This window comes from Diospyros lotus, chromosome 11 (genome assembly GCF_014633365.1).
Source record: "Diospyros lotus cultivar Yz01 chromosome 11, ASM1463336v1, whole genome shotgun sequence".
NCBI lineage: Eukaryota > Viridiplantae > Streptophyta > Magnoliopsida > Ericales > Ebenaceae > Diospyros > Diospyros lotus.
In genome coordinates, this window is record NC_068348.1 from 2,005,183 (window position 1) to 2,025,419 (window position 20,237).

The following is a 20,237-nucleotide window of genomic DNA, read 5'->3' on the forward strand; positions in this document are numbered from 1 at the left end:
TCACCACGTAGTGCATCTAGATGTCTTCCAAGTGTCCTTTATATCATCTTATCAAGAATCATGCCACATGTTGATTTCTTGTTAGTCTACATGTTTTGTATGGTGTTGGTTCACATGACACTTTTAGATTAGCTAGTGGATTGATTATTTATCTCCTTTTTAACACTTGATTCACAAAGAACCCAAAACCAAAAATTAGATTCAATGGGAAAAAAGAAGCAAAAAATGAAGACAAAGAAGAAGGGTAATTATGTAAACCTTTTAATAGTTTGCTATCAAATTATGATGCTTTCCCTTTGGTGGTTGCTTTCAATAGTTTGAATATGTTGTTTTGGCTTGGTTTGGTTTGGTTTGATTTGGCTACCTTGATGTGTTGGAGCTCTTTTTTATATTGTGAAAACTTCTATTATTGTTGTTTATTGCTTATGGTTTGCCTTCGACAATTTTTTACTTGCTGAGAATGAGGGTTCATCTTGCTTGGTATTGAATTCATTTGGGTCTCTCTATTTATTAGGACTTGTGTGTTTGTTCATTCCTATATATACATGTATAGTCATTGCTAGAGAGAATTATAGTTTTTTGGGGCTCGGCTATGGATATTTCTCTCATTTATCTTGTATAAAAAACAAAACGTAAAAAAAGTCGAGGTCAATTAGTAGGGTGGGAGAAACAAGTAGGGCTACGAGTTTGAGATAGGGATCACAATGAGGAATATATATAATTTTCTATTTTTGTACTCATATCTCTTTTCATTTATATCTTTATACTTGTAATCAAGGGCGAACGAAATCTATGTAGGGGGAGGCTAAAATTTTTTTTTTGAGGTATAAAATTACACATTACAAATTTTGGGGTGGGCTGAAATTTTTTTTATTGAATTATTAGTAAAATTTATTATTTTTTACATTAAAAAATTAATTTTTATATTAAAAAAATATTTTTAATTGTGAGCTGCCATGGGCTATGCATCCGCCCCTGCTTGTAATATCAAGATACTTTGTTTAACCCTATCTTTATATTTAAGTTACGGAATATATTTTATCTCTTTAAGGGGTGAAGGAAGAAAAAATGGAGAAAAACAATATGTAGAAAGAAGGAAAAAGGTGAAGTACGGTGGACAAACAAATAAAAGAAATACAAAATTGTATAAAGAGTTTGACTAAATAAATGAGTCAAAATGCTTTTTTTTTTGAGCTAATAGATATTATAACAAATTAAAATAGAATAATAGATAAAGTAGGGAGAAAGATGTGTTATAACAAGATTTGGTTTAATATAAAAAGTCGAACACCGTCTTACTTGCGTTAACATCACAATCTAAAATTTATGCCATTCTAAAATGATAGGTTTTATATAATCATAAAATAATAAAAAATCAATATTATTTTTAAAGGACGTGTTAAAGTAGATATATAAATTTGATATTATAACTACGATACGACTCAAGTGTCGGTTTAAATTGAATCAACAAAAATATAATCAAAACAAAATTATCAAATTCTAATAAATTCTGATAAAATTAACCTAATCACTCACATTGATTGAACTTAATTTTGGATAGGGTTACCATCGAATCGAGCTAAGGTTTGCTGATTAGTGGTTAATTTTGTAAAAATTCTGTTATAATTACACATTTTTTTTATCTTAAAAATGGCTTAAATTAGATATTTATATATTTTATGGTTATATGCAAGTTTAAATTGAAAAATGAATTAAATGAAGTTCTACAGTAAAATTTAAAAATAATAATAATAATAATAATATATAATACATATGTATCAATACATGCGTGCATGTAGTATATATATATATATAATATAATTTATTAATAACACTCAATTGTTGCTTGAAGGCATGAATAAAGTGAATTGGAGACTCAAATTGGATTGAAAAATGAAGAATTCAAACTCAGCCTATGAAGAATTAAATCCCAGCACATGCCCATTGAATTGAAGACCCAAAACCCAGCACATGCCCATTAAATTGAAGGCTTAAGGCCCAACACATGTTTAAGGCCCAACTTGAGCAAGCCAATGAAAGACATCATTTGGAGAAGGTCCAAGTATTATTTTTAATCCTAATGAAGATCAAAAATTCAATTATAGAAATCTATTTTTATTTTTTTAATATTTATTTTATGAGTGCTTTATTAGGTATGTATTTTAGCTAAAATTTATTTAACTTTAGGTGTGTATTATAATTAAAATCTATTTAACTTTAAGTGTATAAGTGTCCATTAGATATAATTATGTTTAGTTGAATAATTGAAATTGTGTGGTTTATATTGTATCTTGTGGGCTATAAATAGCTCACTTGATTACATTTGTAAGGGGAATTATTATTCTTGAATCAAATCTTAGTTGTTTTTTTAGAATTCTCTATTTGAGAATTGCTTTTGTTCTCTCTTATTTTCTCTATTATTTTCTCTTGTAATCTTACTTTCTTTCTTTTTTCTCTTGAATTCTTATGTCATTTATTGTTACTTTATTATTCACCGCTTAAATGGTCGATTAATTTATGCTTTTAAATTTCTACAATTTTAATTCCTGCCATTTAAATATCCACCGCCTAAATGACCGGTTAATTTCTGCTATTTTAATTCCTGTCATTTAAATTCTGTTATTTAAATTCTGCCATTTAAATTCCTGTCAATTAACTTTTAAATGGAGATGAGTAGCTAAATCCAATATTGGGTTAAGGCAGTGACACTGTCCAATGCCAATGATTCCCAAAAAAAGCTGCGCTTTAAATTAGTGACATTAATTTAAATTTCAGTATGAGTGTGTATTAATTATTGAGAAATCACTAGATTTGGATTGGAATATAAGCCTAACTTAGAGCTTTCATGTCACGTATGAGAGTTACTAGAATTGGAAACGCTATCATACCCAAACTTGGAATATAAGCCTAACTTGTATATTAATTGCATTTGAATTTATGGTAGTTACTTAAATTAGAATCCCACGTATCATGTATGGGGATTGTTTAAACTAGAACTATCATTATCTCTAATTGCATTTAATAACAAACCCTCGTATCTGAAATTAAATTAATGTTGCTAATCGTTTCTGCTTAAATTTGGGAATCAACGGGTTGGTGCTGAAATTGTCTTAACTCAAGTGCTATCCAATTTCATATTTTCACATTCAGCGTTTATTTCAACTTCTGCCTTGCTTTATTTCCTAGTATTTGTGATCTAAAAATTCAAAAAAAATCTTGTTGTCAATTCATCTAAATGCGTGTACGTGTGTGTGACATTATTTTTCTTTTACCATAAATAAATTTCTCAGTAGACGACCTGGACTCATCTACAAAATATAAATTTAAATTTGGATTACAACTACACTCGTATACTGATGAGTATAAACCTCTCACCAAAATAAAAAAATATATATAAAAAGTTTTACTGTATTTTTTTTATTGTATTTTAATTGCAGAGTGAGAGTGCAGTCATTCACTGAGTTCAGGCTTAACTTGATGAAGTAGCTTCCAAGTTCGAGCTAAAGTCGAGCTTTAAGGCTTGAGCTCGACTAAGCAAAAGATTGATGAGCCGAGGTTGAACTCGACAAGCTTCTGGTGAGCCTGAGTAAAGGCTCGAACACAGATTCACCAAAAATATTTTTTTTAAATCTGATATGCAAATAATCAACCATAAATCAAATCTGATAATCAACAAATAGAACATTAACATGATAATTAACTAATAATAACTTCAAATTATAATAAATATATAATATTGTTCACCATAAAATAAGGAAATAAAATTATTTGTATAGTTGTTTTCAAAATAAAGTATAAAAGTAATTATAACAACTGTACAAGAATAACATAATTTGGGTCTTGAGAAGTTATATCAATAATTTTTAGATAAAATAATAGAAACAAATATTGGCATTTTTGAATTTTTGTAAGAAAATAAACCACTAAACACTTCAACTAAAAATTATCTTCTATTTAAGGTCGCAAATGAACTCAAATAGAAAGGGGGTGTGCAGCAGTGGTAGAGAGGGAAAGAAGTGTGCGACAACATGGGACTGCAGTGGGTGATACTTCAGAGAGGCTATGACAGAGAAAGAAGAGGTGTGCGCCAGCAAGCGATGATAGCGATAGGCATCAATAATGGGGGGTGCTTAAGAGAGACGACGACAGAGAGAAAAGAGGTGTGTGATAGCAAGTGGCGATAACGATAGGTGGTGGCAATAAGGGTTGCTTTAGAAGGGTGGTGGTTGTCTGGCAATTGCAAGCAACAATAGAAATGGTGGAAGGGTGTGTAGCAACAGAGGAGATGGGGGTTTGCAGTGGCGGTTTGCCACAACAGAAAGCAATTTCAGAAAAGAAGTGGGTGTGCAATGATGGCAAATAGTTGTAGTTGGCACTGGTTGAGCTTGAGATGAGGGCTTACTGTAAAGGTGATGAGCTTGAGGCAAAGGGGCTAAGGTTGGTGGTGTATTCTTTTTCAACATTCACACAACTTTTAGAATTTAACTTTAAGGTTTATAAGTTGCAACTATTTATATAGGTATGTTTGGCTAAACCTAAATAGGTTATTTGTTTTGTATATGTACATATATGAGAGGTGATCCATTGCTTGATGAGGGCATGCAGAGGGTGGGTATGTGGCCACCTCTCCTTCTGAGTTTGCTCGGGTAAATGTTATGTTGCTCGACGCGGGCAACATAACATTTCACATATATATATATTACATTATATTAAATGATTAAATTAATATATATAATAATTTTATATTAAATAATATATTTATTAAATTATAAATAAATTTATTAATATAGTTATAATTGTCGACATTCAGAATTAGTCGATCGTGATTCGTCGGCCCGTAATAAGAAAATGAACACCAATGCCAAGATGTGAAATAAATAGAAACAATTACAAATCGCACACAAGGGAGTTTTTACGTGGTTTGACCAGAATGATGCCTAGTCCATGATTGTTCTCTGGTTATTCCGATAGAGTAACAGCATATTATTATTGTTCATTCGCCCATTTACAATGGTTTTTAACCCTTATTTATAGTGTGGGGTGTTTACAATTTTTATAAAATCCAAAATGAGAATATAATATTATGGAGATAATATGTCCTTATCAGCTCCATAAAATCGGGAATGAGTTGCACATTATTAGGGATCTAGTTTGGCTCAGATAAGACAGGTGAACATCACCTTCAATTATTCCGTGGTCTTTTTGTTATGTGAGCTGAACAGTTCGTCCAGCGAACTGAAAGCATTGCTGGGAGCTCGTTTGATTCCGCGATTGAGCTCGAGTTTTAGCGATGTGCGACTTTACTTTGACGACCTCAGCCTTGGGCCAATTGGGCTTCGACAGGTTAGGCCGGCTTGCTAGGTTGAGTCCAACCTATAACAAGTGGCCCAAAAATACTGATAACAATAATGAACTTATTTACGAGTTATTCACTAATTTCTAATTAAGTATGTTCACAAGTTTTAACGAATCTATTTACGAATCTCTAATGAATATTGTTGACGTACGAGAACCGTCAACCGGAGTCCGAGAGCCCACAATGCGATAACGGGTGCCGAAGAGTAAGGAACAGAACAAAAGAACAAACAAGAAGCACACAAGATTTTTACGTGGTTCGGCCCGAATCGTGCCTAGTCCACGACTGTTCTCTGGTTATTCTGGCAGAGTCAAGTATGTGTAAGCACCCCCGCTCGGATACCCCAACCACCCGGACTACCCGAACATGAGCGCCTACAGAAGGAGAAAAGAGACAAACACATGACAAAGACCACCCTAGCATGCATACTTAAAAATGAGGGCAATGGAAGCGAAGTTAAACAATGCATGCACTACAGGTAACCCTGCTAACACAGCGGTCACAAAATAAATAAAAGAATACAAACTCCTGTACCGACACACACGAAACTCGAGAAATGACCTGGCACAGTACAAAAATAAGAGAATAGACCCTACACAACCATCAGAGTTGACAGAGATTGACGGGACTGCCTGTACACCATACCGACTTTGCTGCTAGACGCTGACTCTTTGCTCGGACCCACGCTGGCACTACCTGGAATGATGGAAAGCAAAGTGAGTCGAGAGACTCAGCAAGCATAAAGAAAAGAAAGGCTGAACATAACCAGAAAACTCTCCCCAAATAAACCCCCAGGTACACACAAGGCATGAGACGCTACAACACAATAGTAAAGCATAAAAAGCACATACGGTTTGGGGCCCACACAAGACATACGGCACCCAGTCCCATACCAATCTGCCGCTGCCCTGAAAGGCAACAAATATCTCCACAAACCTAGGCGCGTGATCCCGGGCCGGTACTCCGTAGCCCGTCCCCGTCGGTTACTCCCGACAACCGAGCCATAGGCTCTCTCGGAACGGTAATCCCGTCCGAGAATAATAAATACCAGTAGCCATGCAATGCACATAAAAATGCAATGGCGTAGTGAGCATCAACATGATACAAGGCGCCCATACATCCAGGCTGTAATATCCAAAAAATCTAATGAGGAGTTGGATATGATGTAAGACAAAGATGATGGAGTGAAATGTGTTTAAATACAAGTTTAGGATTTGTATGCAAATAAAAGTGATTTTAAGGATTTAAGTACAAAGTAAATGTCATGATAAAGGCTTATTGGTAAAGTTTGACGTGGTAAACTCTTGTTGGAAGATCAATAGACATAATGAAGGCTTATTAAGAAGCTTTGAGGTGGTGAGATGTTATTGGATAATTGGTACACAAAATTTAGGGCATAATAACTTCTTAATTCACAGTAAAGAAAGTTGTAAGCGTGCTATTTGGCCACTAAAAGTAAGGGATAAGAAGGTTTGAATAAGTGGGCATGCAAGGGCAAGTGGAAGAAGGTGATTGGGAGAAGAAAAGCTTATAAAGGAAGAAAGAATCAAATGGAGCATTTTTCAAAGATGGTAATTATGACAAGAAGGAAAATACCAACCCAAAGGAGATAAGGTGCAACCATGATAAGGCTATAAAAAGGGGTAGGAGAGTGGTTCAGTAGAGAGAAATTAAGTAAGGTAAAGCAAAGGAAAGAAATCCAAAGAAGGGAGAACAAAGGAAACCAAGAAGAGTGACCAGATTGAAGATTGCTAAAAACGAGGAAAGAACCAAGAGGTAAGCCACTTTTCTTTCCATAGGGTCGTAGTACACTGAAAGGGGAGTCCGTAGTTCAAACGGAAGTCAAATCGGAGTTAAAATGAAGGAGTTATGGCCGTTTTAAACATCGAAGCAAAATTCCGTAAGAACCAGGGGCTCGGCGCGTGAGACGCACGCGCCTGCCGTAGCTGCGCGTGGGGGCGCGTGGGAACTCTTATGGGGGCGCGTGAGGGCGCGTGCATAGTCCCTTTTCTTTGAAATTTTTATGGTTTCTTCCTTAAATGATTTACTATAATCCTATGTAAAAATATTTTAGTTGGTGACACGTACTATATGTAACTGCAGCTTAAAAGGGCTGAATTTTCATAAAAAATCAGTGGTGCAACAAGAAAGGTAGCAAGAGTGAGTGTTTCTGCATCCTTTGCTCTTCATATTGATCATCCTTTGATTCATTTGTGTGTTATATGTGGACATGATCACTTACTTCTCTTGTTTGGCATGCAATTCCACTTATTTCATCATTTCATGACATGTGGATGTTTGTGGCAAGTTAGTGGCCGCCATGAGTGACTCGCGGAGTCACATATGAGTGTTGAGGTGAGCATGGCGTGCGCGGGGGTGATTGCAACACCCTGGCATGACTTCCACAAAAGGGGGTTTCGTTTTTGCATATTTGCATTTTCATACATGAGCTATTATTTCCTGAGAACATCTCACTTAGATTCCAATATCTAACTTGGGTTGATGCCCCTGGAGCGCTTCGCGTTCCAGGTAGGTTTGGTGTGCCAGGAATAAGGAAGCAAGCGAGGCACAGGGAATGATTCAGAGGACGTTTAAGCTTTATTTTATCGTTTTATGTAATTCAGTTCAAAAGTGTTGTAAAATATATGGAGATTTGTACCTCTTTTGTTATGATGGACTTACATGTTAATTTAACGAAAATTTGTGCATATTTACTTTGCATGGAAACCCTACAAATATTTCGGCAGGTTCGATCCTTGTTTCCGCTGCTAGGGTTTCCTAACGCCCTCGTGAATTACTAGGTGTAAACCTACCATGCTATTTGAGATGAGGAGGCATTACACAGGCATCAGGCCATGCTCCGCTCACATAGTAAACCACACGCCATGCATATGCTCGAGCTGGATGCAACCTAACCAATCTAGAATGTCCGTGTCCAAGCATACTCAATAAATGGATATCCCAATATGCATCCCGTACCCATGTGCATATCAAATCATGAACAGTAATACAATGTATCTAATCAAGCAGTAAATCACATACCGGCAGAGCTAGTCAGTAGTGCTCGGCACCGGTCAACGCCCAGTGACTAGGAGTATCCGCCTGACGGTCCACTTCAGGGCCGTACAATAGTCTACCCCAACGTCACCAAACAGTCGACCCCTGCCCTACTGCTCAATAGCTCTAACCAAATCATAAGTAAATCCGAGAAAAATCGTAAATAAAACCCGCACGACTAGGAACCTAGTTCCCCAAACTGGGTTCAACATCATTCCGAAAAGAAATGGGGGCGGTACAAACCCCCGTAGGCACTCAACAAATAAACTCTAGATGTCTCGGATTTAATTTAAATTAAAACAAATGAATAATAATTTAACAAATAAAGTTAGGTGTCGAATTAGAGTAAGGGAGAGGATAAAGTATAGGAAATCAGGGGGTCTTTCACGGGAAGTAAAATTAGGAAGAGAGGGTTAAGAGCTTGCTTTATACGGCCGTTCCTTTCTTTTCTTGCGCACTCGCTGCGAAGTAAAACATTCACTGGCAATAAATAAAATCGCGGCTTTAATTAAATAAATCTACCGTGTAATATAATTAATTTAGCCGTCTAAAATCCCACGTAAGTGCACCACAATTAAAATCTCAATGAGTCTCATATTTATTTTAAATTAAATCACGCTAATAAAATCCTCGAAGCCAGCTTAATAAATTAAATTTAAATCAACGACTCAAAATTCTATAATTAATAAACGGATCGAAACAGACGAAGGGAGCGTATAAAATAAGAGAAATCACAGGGTTTCACGCGGGAATTAAAGAATACGAGGAAATGGATTGGAACTTGCCTGAAATTAGCTGTTTTCATCCTCTCTTGTACTCCCGAGGCAAATTAAATCATTTCCTAGTAAATAACACATCCGAGACTCAAATTAATTAATTTTAATCGCGTAAAATTTATAATTTAAACATGACATGCTTCGACTAATTTTTACCCACGTACCTGATCACTTTCCATGCCGAAAAATCCCAAAATTCTATTATTTTTTTCACTTATTTTTCTTTTCTTCCCTTTCTTATTTTTTTCTTCTCCTTTTCTTCTTCTTCTTCTTTTTCTCTGCGTCCCTGCTCCTGCGCACCCAGCTTCTTCTTCTCCTTCTTTTCCTTTTTCTTCTTCTTTTCTTCTTCCTTTCTTCTTCTCCTTCTTCTTCCTTTCTTCCCCGCGGTTGCTGCCTCCTTCTTTTTCTTCCTGCAACCAGTGCACCAGTGGCGTGGTCGAGCTCCACCGGTCGCCGCCTCGACCAGCGCCGCCCTCGCCCGCCCCTAGCCGGCCTCCGTGCGCCACCGCGCCTGCTGCCACTGCGCTGCTCGCGTCGCTCCCCACCGGCTGCTACCGTGTCGCTGCCATGGCTGAGCAAAGCTCGGCCAGCCTTCCATGGCCGCCAGCCACTCCCTCCTTCTATCTCTCTCTCTCTCTCTCACCTGATCTCTAGGCCACCAGCTAGCTGCCTTGGCCGATTCGGCCATCTCCCTCATTCCTCTGTTTCTCCATTCGGCCAGAAGCTTCAATGAGAGACACATTTGATGTTTAGCACACCAACACACGCACACCGCCTCAAATTTTAACACAAATTAATTAATTTAAATTAATTAACTAAATTTAGTTTACACTTTTATTATTATTATTATTATTATTATTATTATTATTATTATTATTATTTTGGGATATTACAGTATGTAATTCAGTTGTCCTTCTCTTTACAGTGGCGTATCCTCCTCTATAAATAGAGTCGTGTTGTTTACAATTTGAATAAGTTCTAAGTATGGAAGTAGTCCATTCCGTTGATGGCGCTTTCCTTATCGTTCGGAATATCAGGGATAGGTTCCTTGTCTTCAGGGATTTGAATTACTTCTGATTGGCAGGTGTATATTGCTTCCGATTATCTCGTGGTCTTCTGGCTGTTTTAATCTTTGGCGCGTCTTTCGGCGAAACTGAAGTCGTGATGTTGTGATGCTGGGATGTTGTTTCGAGCGAGCGAGCTTAGGGCAAGCTCGCTGTCTTCAAGCGACCTGACTTTTTACCGTGAGACTCTTCATTGGTGGTCCTCGATCTCTGGGTCTGGCGGGCCTCTAAGGAATTTCGACCGGCCTATTGGGCCTTGGGTATTTTGGGTTCGCCCTGCGGGGCCGGGTCCAGCTCGTTAGCTGATTCCCGGAGATCGCCCATAACAAATATGTTTATGAGATTTAACGAATTAAACTTTAATAAGTTTAAATTTGACTTATTTATAAATTAAAATTTAAAGTTTGACTTAATCTCAATTTATTTATTTTAATAAATCAACTCAAACAATATTTTGTTGATATAAATACCAAATACCTAGCAAATGACTCCGCTCATCCCTAATTCTAATTTTGGATTCTATCTAAACTCAAAAAACTAACCCAAGTTAAACCTCCAATCAAATAGGTGTTGGGTTGACAAAACCTAGTAACCCAGTTTTTAGAAATTAACGAAGGCAAATTGTATTCACATCTAAGTTTTTGCTTTTCACAACCATAAATAAAAAAAAATTATAATTACTCTTAATAATCACTTTTATTACTCTTTGCAGATACTTATATTCCAAAATTATCCTCTCCCATATATCTCATACCTCGCAAATAGTCACAACCCAAACATCGTCTTCTTTACTCGTCGTCGCCTTCTCTGCTCTGTCGCTTACTGTTTGTTTATCGTGGAATTACCTCGTCTCACCGAAATTTTCAGATAATGAATTTGGATTTTCGATTTTGCAACTGGTTTAAGTTCGAAGGTTTCAGTGCAACGGTCGAGAAATCCATGGTTCCCCGAACCTTATATCTTTAATTTTTTTTATATTTTTTTTTATGCAAGTATTCGACAAATCTAATTTTTAATTAAATAATGCTAATTATTATGTTTTTTTTATACTTAATTTTTTTATCTAAGTATTGCACTCGAATAATTTAATTTAAAAAAACAAATACATATTTAATTTTTTATAAGTATGGATTTCCCGAACCTGTTGGTTCGGGAAATCCGTAGTTTTCCGAACTCAAGGGTTTGGGGAACACATATTTATTTTTTTGATATTTTATATTTTATGTAATTATTTTTTAAACCTATTTTTTAATTAAATATTGCTGATTAACATTTTTTTTATACTTCATTTTTTATCTAAGTATTGGACTTGAATAATTTAATTTCTAAAAAAAATAAATGCATATTTTTTCATAAATTTTATTTAATAGACGAGTAAATTGATAGTGATGATTTTTTTTTATATTTTATATTTTAATTTTTTTATTGTGATGATTTTACATCTTTAATTTTTTTTATATTTTATTTTTTATCTAATTATTTATAAATTAAAATAAAAAATATTTGTAAAGCACTTCCATGGGCTTCCTCGAATGCTAGGGTTCGAGGAAACTCAAATTCCACGAATTCTAGAGTTCAGGAAAGATTTCCCCAATCTTGGGGTTCGGAAAACATGGATTTCTAGGAGTTTTTCGAATCTAACTTCCTGACCTCTTACAACAGACACTAATACGTACATACAGATATTATTATAATTTTCAAAACTCATTTACTTATTTATCTGTAGAATGATTTATGATGTTTTTTTCGGTAGTGGTTATCTTTCTCGTCAAACTCTGCCCACATCGTCGTCAATATTTGACTGTAGTAATCTATAGTTAACTTCGAGTGGTTAAGCAAAAATAACTAAGTAATGGTGGATGTGAAGTAATAGAAATGAGTGACTTCTCTACTATGGTGAGGAAAAAATAGCTTTGCAATAGTGAGCATGAAATATAAGAAATGAATTACAAAGTTTGGTCGATAAGAGAAAAGTGCTATGTAAGTGATTGCGCAATGTGGATAGTTGAGCATTAAACAAAATGAAGGGTAAAATTAAATTTTCGTTCAAGACTATTTTAAATATATTGAAAAGTGGTTGCGAATGGCAAAAAGTACGGCTGCGAATAGAATTCCTCATTAACAAATGTGAAATTCTATTGGCAGCTCGATCCATGCAAAATTAGACATTAATCTTCAAATTTTCATTTTAACCCAGCCCACTACCTCCTCTGACCACCCCGACCACTGCCTCATCTCTATATTTTTCTCCCACACCATATACACATATACACACACAAACACATACACCATATATATATATATACACACACGAATTCGCAGCCTCGCGGGGAGAGAGAGAGAGAATGGGTCGGCCATGGCCGACCCCCACACACACATTTATATATATATATATATATACACACACACACACACACACACACACACACACACATATATATACACACACACGCATGGCCGCGACCAGGGAACCTCCGCACCTCGCGGTGCGAAGAATTCCACAACTTTCGCACCTCGCAGTGCGGAAGAGCTCTGCACCTCGCGGTGCAGAGATTGCAGAATCCTCCCATCGCGAGGTGCGGAGGTTTGAGAAAACTCCGCACCTCGCGGTGCGAAGGTTCCATGGCCGCAGCCATGCGTGTGTGTGTATATATATATATAAATGTGTGTATATATATACACAGTGGGTTAGCCCCACTCTCTCTCTTTCTCTTCCCGTGAGGCTGCGAAATCGTGTGTGTATATATATGTGTGTGAGTGTGTATATATATATATGGTGTATGTGTTTGTGTTTGTATATGTGTATATGGTGTGGGAGAAAAAAAGAGAGGTGAGACAGTGGTCGGAGGAGGTAGGGGGATGGGGTTAAAATGGAAATTTGAAAATTAATGTGTAATTTTGCATGGAGCGGGCTGTGAAGAGTAATTTGTCGGGTTGCAAATAGAATTTTCCTTAACAAATAACCTCTGTGTTCGTCATATTTACAAAACCGCCCTCGCTATAAAAAATTTCCCCTCTCCGGACTACGGTTTGAAAGTCTCCCAATCTCTTTCGCCTTATACGTCTCTCCGGCAGCTCATCAGTCCTCCATAGCCATCACCTTCGACTGCAACCGTCGTCGTCGGCCACCACCATCATCGGCGGCGACCTCTTCAGCCTCAGATCTTCTCTTCACGCACTCACTTTCTGCAACAGTCATCGCTGTGCTACCCTCCTCGTCGGCGGCTCCCGTCACCATCGACGTCAGTTCACTTCCTTCAATTACTGCTCGAGAATCAATATATAAATGTTTTTTTTTGCATTTATTTGGAAAATCGTTACGATTTGTCTGTCGATCTAAGTCTTTATCAATCTGTCAATATCTATCTCAGGTGACTGCTGCTGATTAGGGTTTTCCAGCTCTGGAAGACATTTTCTTCGATTCCAAGGTAATTTTCTTGCCAATCAGTGATAGTTATATAAAAGGGCGTATATTCGTTTTTCTGTGAGTTTGCATGTGCGAATCTAATTCTGTTTTCTATTCCGATCATTATTGTCCCTCTGGATTGTAGTCCATGTACTTCCGATCAATTTGCTTTTTTGTTTTTTTTTTTCTTCCTGAAATTCTCAGTTAATGCTTACAAAGGTTTAGCTCGAGCGAATTCCAGTGGCCAAGTACGTAGCAAACGATGGATTTGATGTCTGGCTACAAGGTATTGTATCTCATCCGTTTGCCATTCAGCAAGCAGTGTTTGCTATCAGCTGTTCATATGGATTCTTCAGCTTGGCATATTAGCGATTCAGTAACATGTTGGCACCAGTTTTGACTTGTATTGTGATGAGAAGTGCCAATGCGTGCTAATCTCTTTCTGAATCTGTGATTGACTTTCAGAATCGCGTACAAGGGGTTGTTGGACTTGTATTTGGGAATGATAATTCTTCTTCAAGTGAAGATAGGTAACTGATCGATTTATATCTATTTGTGGAGACTGTTGTTTTCTGTAGATAACGTGGGATTGTTATTTAATGAATATTGCTCAGTAAACGACTGATATATATTTATGGCTTTTTGTTGTAATGGAGAATTTGTTCTTGTAAATAATACCAAATGGGTATGTGGTAGACACCTTATAGTGCATTCACTATTGTTGTTGGCAAAAATTCAACAATTAAATTTTATGACGTGGGACCAACTTTTTTTGGCACTAGAGTTTGGTGTTTAGTGAAATAAGATTGTTACAAGGAAAGTTGCCACAAGGACGTTCGTCACAAGAGATTTTTCCACAAGGAAGTTTGCCTCAAGGAATTTTGCCACAAGGATGTTTGCCTCAAGAATCTTGTCACAAGGATATTCGTCTCAAGGATTTTCGCCGCAAGGGTGTTTTCCTTAAGAACTTTCGTTGCAAGGATGTCTGTCTCAAGGATCTTCGCCACAAGGATGTTGTCGTAAGGATGTTTGCCTCAAGGATGCTTGTCTCAAGGATCTTGCCGCAAGGTCTTGTTTAGGAATTATTTTGCTTCAAAAAATTCCATTTTTCCATAGGTAGTACAACAATTGCCCCCCACTCTTCTTTTTTGCCTTAAGGTGAAATGGAAGAGTAGGAAAATTTCCTAAACCATTGCCAATCACTCAAGATGGGAAGGTCCTTGTCGCGTTGATGGGCTATTAGGCGGAATAAAGGGCTAATTGTGTTGACAAAGGGATTGTGCGAACCACGTTGCTGGGTCGTTAGGCAGGACAACAAGCCAATTGTTTTTGAGGGAGCGATTGTGCGAACCATGTTGTCGGGCCGATAGGCGGGACAACGGGCCAATCGTTTTTGAGGGAGCGATTGTGCAAACCACATTGTTGAGTTGATAGGCAGGACAGTGAGCCAATCGTATTGACGAAGGGATTGTGTGAACTGCGTTGCCGGGCCGTTAGGTGGGACAATGGGCCAATTGTTTTGGACGAAGGGATTGTGCAAACCGCATTGCCGAGCCGATAGGCAAGACAACAGGCCAATCGTATTGACGAAGGGATTGTGCGAACCGCGTTGCCGAGCTGATAGGCAGGACAACGGGCCAATCGTATTGACGAAGGGATTGTGCGAACCACATTGTCGGGCCATTAGGCAGGACAACGGGCCAATTGTTTTGACGAAGGGATTGTGCAAACTGCATTGCCGGACCGTTAGGCGGGACAACGGGCCAATTGTTTTGACGAGGGGATTGTGCGAACTGCGTTGCCGGTCCGATAGGCGGGACAACATGCCAATCGTGTTGAAGAAGTGATTGTTCCTAGGCCCTGGGAAATACTATAGAGAATGCACAGAAAACAGTGATGTATTGCATTAAAGAGTATAAGCATCTTCTTTTTTGACATGGCTTGGTTACACATGCTTAGGTCCATAATCCTGCCGGGGGCTTGCATTATTGTGTAAATTTAAAGCGTGCTATTTAAAATGAAAGAAACATTACAATTTTTAAAGTCTGCCAATCAATCTTGTGTGGTTGGCTTGGCAATGGCGGAAGTCTTTTCACTCTTCTTTCCTTTTGTGGACGACATGTAGCAAGTGCGTGCTTATCGCTGGTCTTCTCGAACTTGCCCTATGCCCGAAGGAGTAGGAAACTTCATCAATAGATAGCAGAAGGAGACTATGGCCCTAATGTCATTGAGTAGGGGGTGACCCAGGATCGTATTGTATGTTGACGAGGTGGTCTCAACTACCATGAAGTTGGCCTGCTATGTTATGTTTTGAGGTTCGGAGCCCATTATGATTGGCAGTCGAATCGATCCCACCACTAGGACTGTCTCTCCAGTGAAACTGTATAAGGGTGAGGAAGCTCGTTTGAGTTGGTTATGGGCAATACTCATTTGCTCGAAGCAATTCCAATAGATTAGGCTAACTAAATTGCCACTGTCTACTAGGACTCTCCTGATAGGATGCTAGGCAATGACAATTGAAATTACCATCGGATCATCATGTGGGAGAATTACATCCCCCTGGTCGTTAGGTGTGAAGGTAATGGGGTCTTCATTTTCCTTAATCTCCCCCTCATAGTTGACTTGGTAGGCTAGGCTGGCATAGGCCTTCTGAGAAGAAGAGCTGTCTCCAGCTAAAGTTTCACCACCTGAGATGACGTGTATGGTCTGTTGTGTCGGTTCATTATCTAGGGGATTTTGCATGTGGTCTCTCCTTCTCTCTTGCTGCCCATGGCTGCGTCTTTCTTGTCATTCGGGCCTCTCTCCCCTTCTCTGTGGTTCCCTATCATTTTCCTCATCTTCTTGCACATACCTTTGCAAGTGCCTTTCTTGAATGAACATCTCAATTTTATCTTTTAACTCGCGACATAGATCGGTGGCATTGCCGTGAACTCAATGATATTGGCAGTATTCGTTCCGCTTCTTTCCCATTGGCCAATCAACCCTCTTTGGGAGCCTGATGAGCCTCGACCCTTCTATGATCGCTAGTATGGCCGACCTTGGCTGGAGGAGTCGGGCGTAATGATTGAATTGGGGTGCGGTTACATCTGGTCTTCTGACCTTCTCCTGTCGCTGTTTAGGGTCTTCTTCAACGTTCCGCTCTTTTCTTTTTCGCTCTCTATCCTCACAGTTTGCATGACCTCCGCATGGAGGATGTATTTATTTGCCCTGATGAACAGATCCGCCTAGGAGTTTGGCGGGTCCTGAGATTGTGACTCCTGCAGGGAAGTTAGACGTAACATTGCTGATACTGCCATTTCCACTGGCAAGTCACGAATTTCTAGTGTGGTGTTGCGGAATCTGTCCACAAATTGGCGAAGGGTCTCTTTGCCCCCTTGTCGGATGCTGAGGAGATGCGTCGCGTTCTTGCTCTTCTGACTATTAATTACGAAGGCTTTGGTGAACTTTGTTCGTAGCTACTCAAATGAGGAGATGGACGCCTCCGATAGACTATTGAACCAAGTCCGGGTGTGTCCTACCAAGGTCAATGAAAATGCCCGACACATAATCTCGTTGTCCCTCCCATGGAGCATCATTAAAGATTCGTAGTTTTAGATGTGATCATCAAGATCATCCTCGCCGTCGTAGAGGGAACTTAAGGCATTTTGAATTTTCTCGGTAGTGATTTTCTCAGTATATTTTTGGTAAAGGGGGACTTCCTTCTTGACTGCTCCTTCGCGATTGGGACCAACTTCTTCTGCTCTAGCACTTCTTCAACCACCCTTTTCATAGCGTCCTATATATTTGCCGCGGTGTGATTGTTAGCTTTAGTATTTCTTGGGGTGGAACCCTTGGTGGGACTTTGCTTGCCTCTTTGATAACTTTGTTCTCATGCTCGTCCTGGTGGCAGAGGCTTGTCAGAGAGGCTTGTCATGACCCTAGGGTTTTGCTAGGGTCTAGGAAGGAATTCAGGAAAGAAACAGAGAAGAATTGAAGGGGAAGATAGAGCAAAATTAGGGAGAAAGTAGGGAGAAACAAGAGGGAGAATGGAGAATTGTAGAGAGAAATCAGAATATTCATTTATCATTCAAAACATATCCCCAATTTCTTACAAGTAGCCTTTATATAGGCCTTAGCTAGTTGTTAACTGATTCCTAACAACACCCATGTGCTTCTAACAACTTGTAAAGTATTTCCTAACAACTATTATAAGCCTATTATCATATTACCTTTTATTGTTCCTAGGGTCATGACAATTCCCCTCTCCTTGAGAGGGTTCTTATCCCCAAGAACTTGCAGCAAGTAGCTGTTGCTTCATCCAATTCCCACCTTTTCTATTTGATTTATCTTCCTTTCTTTCTTTCTCCTTCTAGGCCTCTTCTTCTTCCTCGTTCTTAAGTGCCTGAGATCAATCCCAGGCCTAAGTTGCCCCAAAACTTCCATAGGAGAAACTTTATCGAATTCAAGCCTAATACAACCACCTCCTTCTATAACTGTCCAATCAAATTTTGTCTTCTATTGAAGAACATGATCAGCCACACCCAACCTGATATGGTTAACAGTTGAAATTTGGAGTCTAAAGGAAGAATTAACTGTGTCCTTGACTTCCTTTGATAGTTCATCTCCGTCCCATACAAGTAAGGTAAGCATGTATTCTTAGCTGCCGTAATTTCATTTCCATCCATCCCTGCCATATTCTATTGCAAAACTTCTAGCAACATCCTGGAAATGCAACAATGGCAAATTGCAGGCTGCACCATTCAGCTCCAGTTTAGGACTTCCATGATTATCATTTGGAACATCCTCATCAAGAACTTCTTTTCCAAAGGGATTGGCGTGTCCCTTTATTGCTCCTATTGTCCAAACACCCTGGACCAAGCCCCCGTAATTGCTGATCTCGCTGGAAGCATTGTCGTTACAGCTGCCTTCCTTGTCAATTTCGCTGTGTAAATCAGGGTACTCATTTTTCGAATGCTCCATTTTAAGGAATTCCTCTTTGTTAAGACTTCCATGATAATCCTAGAAGAATTTAGCGGAAAACCTGTAATGATACTTTTTAGTAAGTATCATTGCAAACTCCTACAACTGTTCGTGTAACATACGTCCGAATCCCTTGCACGCTCCATGTATCTGATAGGCCCCCGATTCACTTGACTTATCAAAGAAGGCCTAGGGGGCAGCGATCAAGGGCAGCGGAGTAAATAAGTTGGCTGACATAACAACCAGCCATGTGCGTAAGGGGTAGAATGGGGAATCATTGGTGTAACAACCCAGCTATGGCATAACAGAATTCAGTTAAGGGGTAGAAGGAGGAAGCTGGTTTTTCAGTAGGAATTTGGGAGAGAGAGGGCCTCTCGAATGCCCTGGGTGATCTTGTTCTTGGCTGGAAGTTTGTTTGTTACTAATACTTGATTGTTGCTTGGAATTCTAATTAGAAATCTTACCATTTTGGTATCAGAGCATCTCCGATCCTAATGGTGAACCTGACCGAACGAATGGGTGACTTGGAAGGAAGGATGGAAGGCATGCAACGGAGTGTTGAATCTGTGGAGAAGAACATAGCGGACTTGCTGGAGCAATTCGCTTGGATGAGAACGAGATGGGAAGAGCAGGAGAGGGAGAGGAAAAACAAGGTGAAATTGGGAAGTCAGCCGCAGGCATTCGCGCAGGATTCTGAAGCGACACCAGAGGTAGGGTCGAGGCGAGCTGAAGCAGATAGCCTCGAGGGAGGTTGGCGACCTGAACCTCGCAGTCGCCGGCTGGAGATGCCGCTTTTTGATGGAGGAAATCCGGATGGTTGGATCTTCAAGGCTGAGAGGTATTTTTCGGTGAATGGGATGAAGGATTTGGAGAAGGTGGATATAACAGCTGTTTGTCTGGAAGGGCCAGCCCTCTCGTGGTTCTAGTGGGAAGAAAAACGGCGGAGAATGAGGACTTGGGAGGATTTCAAGCTAATGTTGCGAAGTCGATTTCGACCCACTCAAGAAGGGTCGGTAGAAGAACGTTTCTTAGCTCTTCGGCAGAGATGAACTGTCTCGGATTACTGTCAAAGTTTTGAGGAGCTGGCATCGCCTCTGGAAAATCTGCTAGAAGCTGTGCTAGAAGGGCACTTCATCAACGGTCTCCGTCCGGAGATCAAGGCTGAGTTGAGGGTGTTGAGGCCAAGGAGTTTGGAGCAAATGATGGACCTGGTGCAAAGAATAAAAGAGAGGAACCTTGTGCTCCGGGGAAATGCAGCTGGATCGATTTCGAACAGAGGTCCGTCTGTTTCATTCGTTAGTCCAAATTACCAACGTGGGGGTCCTCAACCCCATGCGCAACCAGCTTCTAAATTTTTGGCAGCCAACTCCCCCTATCCATTTCGTCCACAAAACAATGGGAGGGTGAGTAATCAGCCTTGGAAACGGCTTAGTGAGGCCGAATGGAAGTCCAAGCGAGATAAGGGCTTATGTTTTAGGTGTGACGAGAAGTATACGATAGGCCACAAGTGTAAGAATAAAGAGCTGCAAGTGATGATGATATATGATGAAGAAGTAGAGGAGGAGGAACATTGGGTAGAAGAAGAAGAAGACAACCAATGCATCAGCTGAGATAGGGAG

At 39.1% G+C, this 20,237-nt stretch overlaps 1 protein-coding gene across 19 annotated transcripts in view; it reads left to right on the forward strand.

The window, feature by feature from the left end:
• Positions 1-20,237, forward strand: part of LOC127812633 (golgin candidate 6) — a 68,000-nt gene that overhangs the window by 16,277 nt on the left and 31,486 nt on the right. For 3 of the 19 annotated variants that reach the window (XM_052353101.1, XM_052353104.1, XM_052353110.1), the window contains exon 4: positions 14,125-14,189. The exons of 7 other annotated variants lie outside the window; for them this stretch is intronic. In XM_052353101.1, the coding sequence (XP_052209061.1) occupies positions 14,125-14,189 (65 nt within the window). Of the gene's footprint in view, positions 1-13,277; positions 13,496-13,624; positions 13,682-13,863; positions 13,946-14,124; positions 14,190-20,237 lie in introns of those variants that run through there. 9 more of the 19 variants (XM_052353094.1, XM_052353097.1, XM_052353107.1 and 6 more) reach the window with 9 other exon arrangements.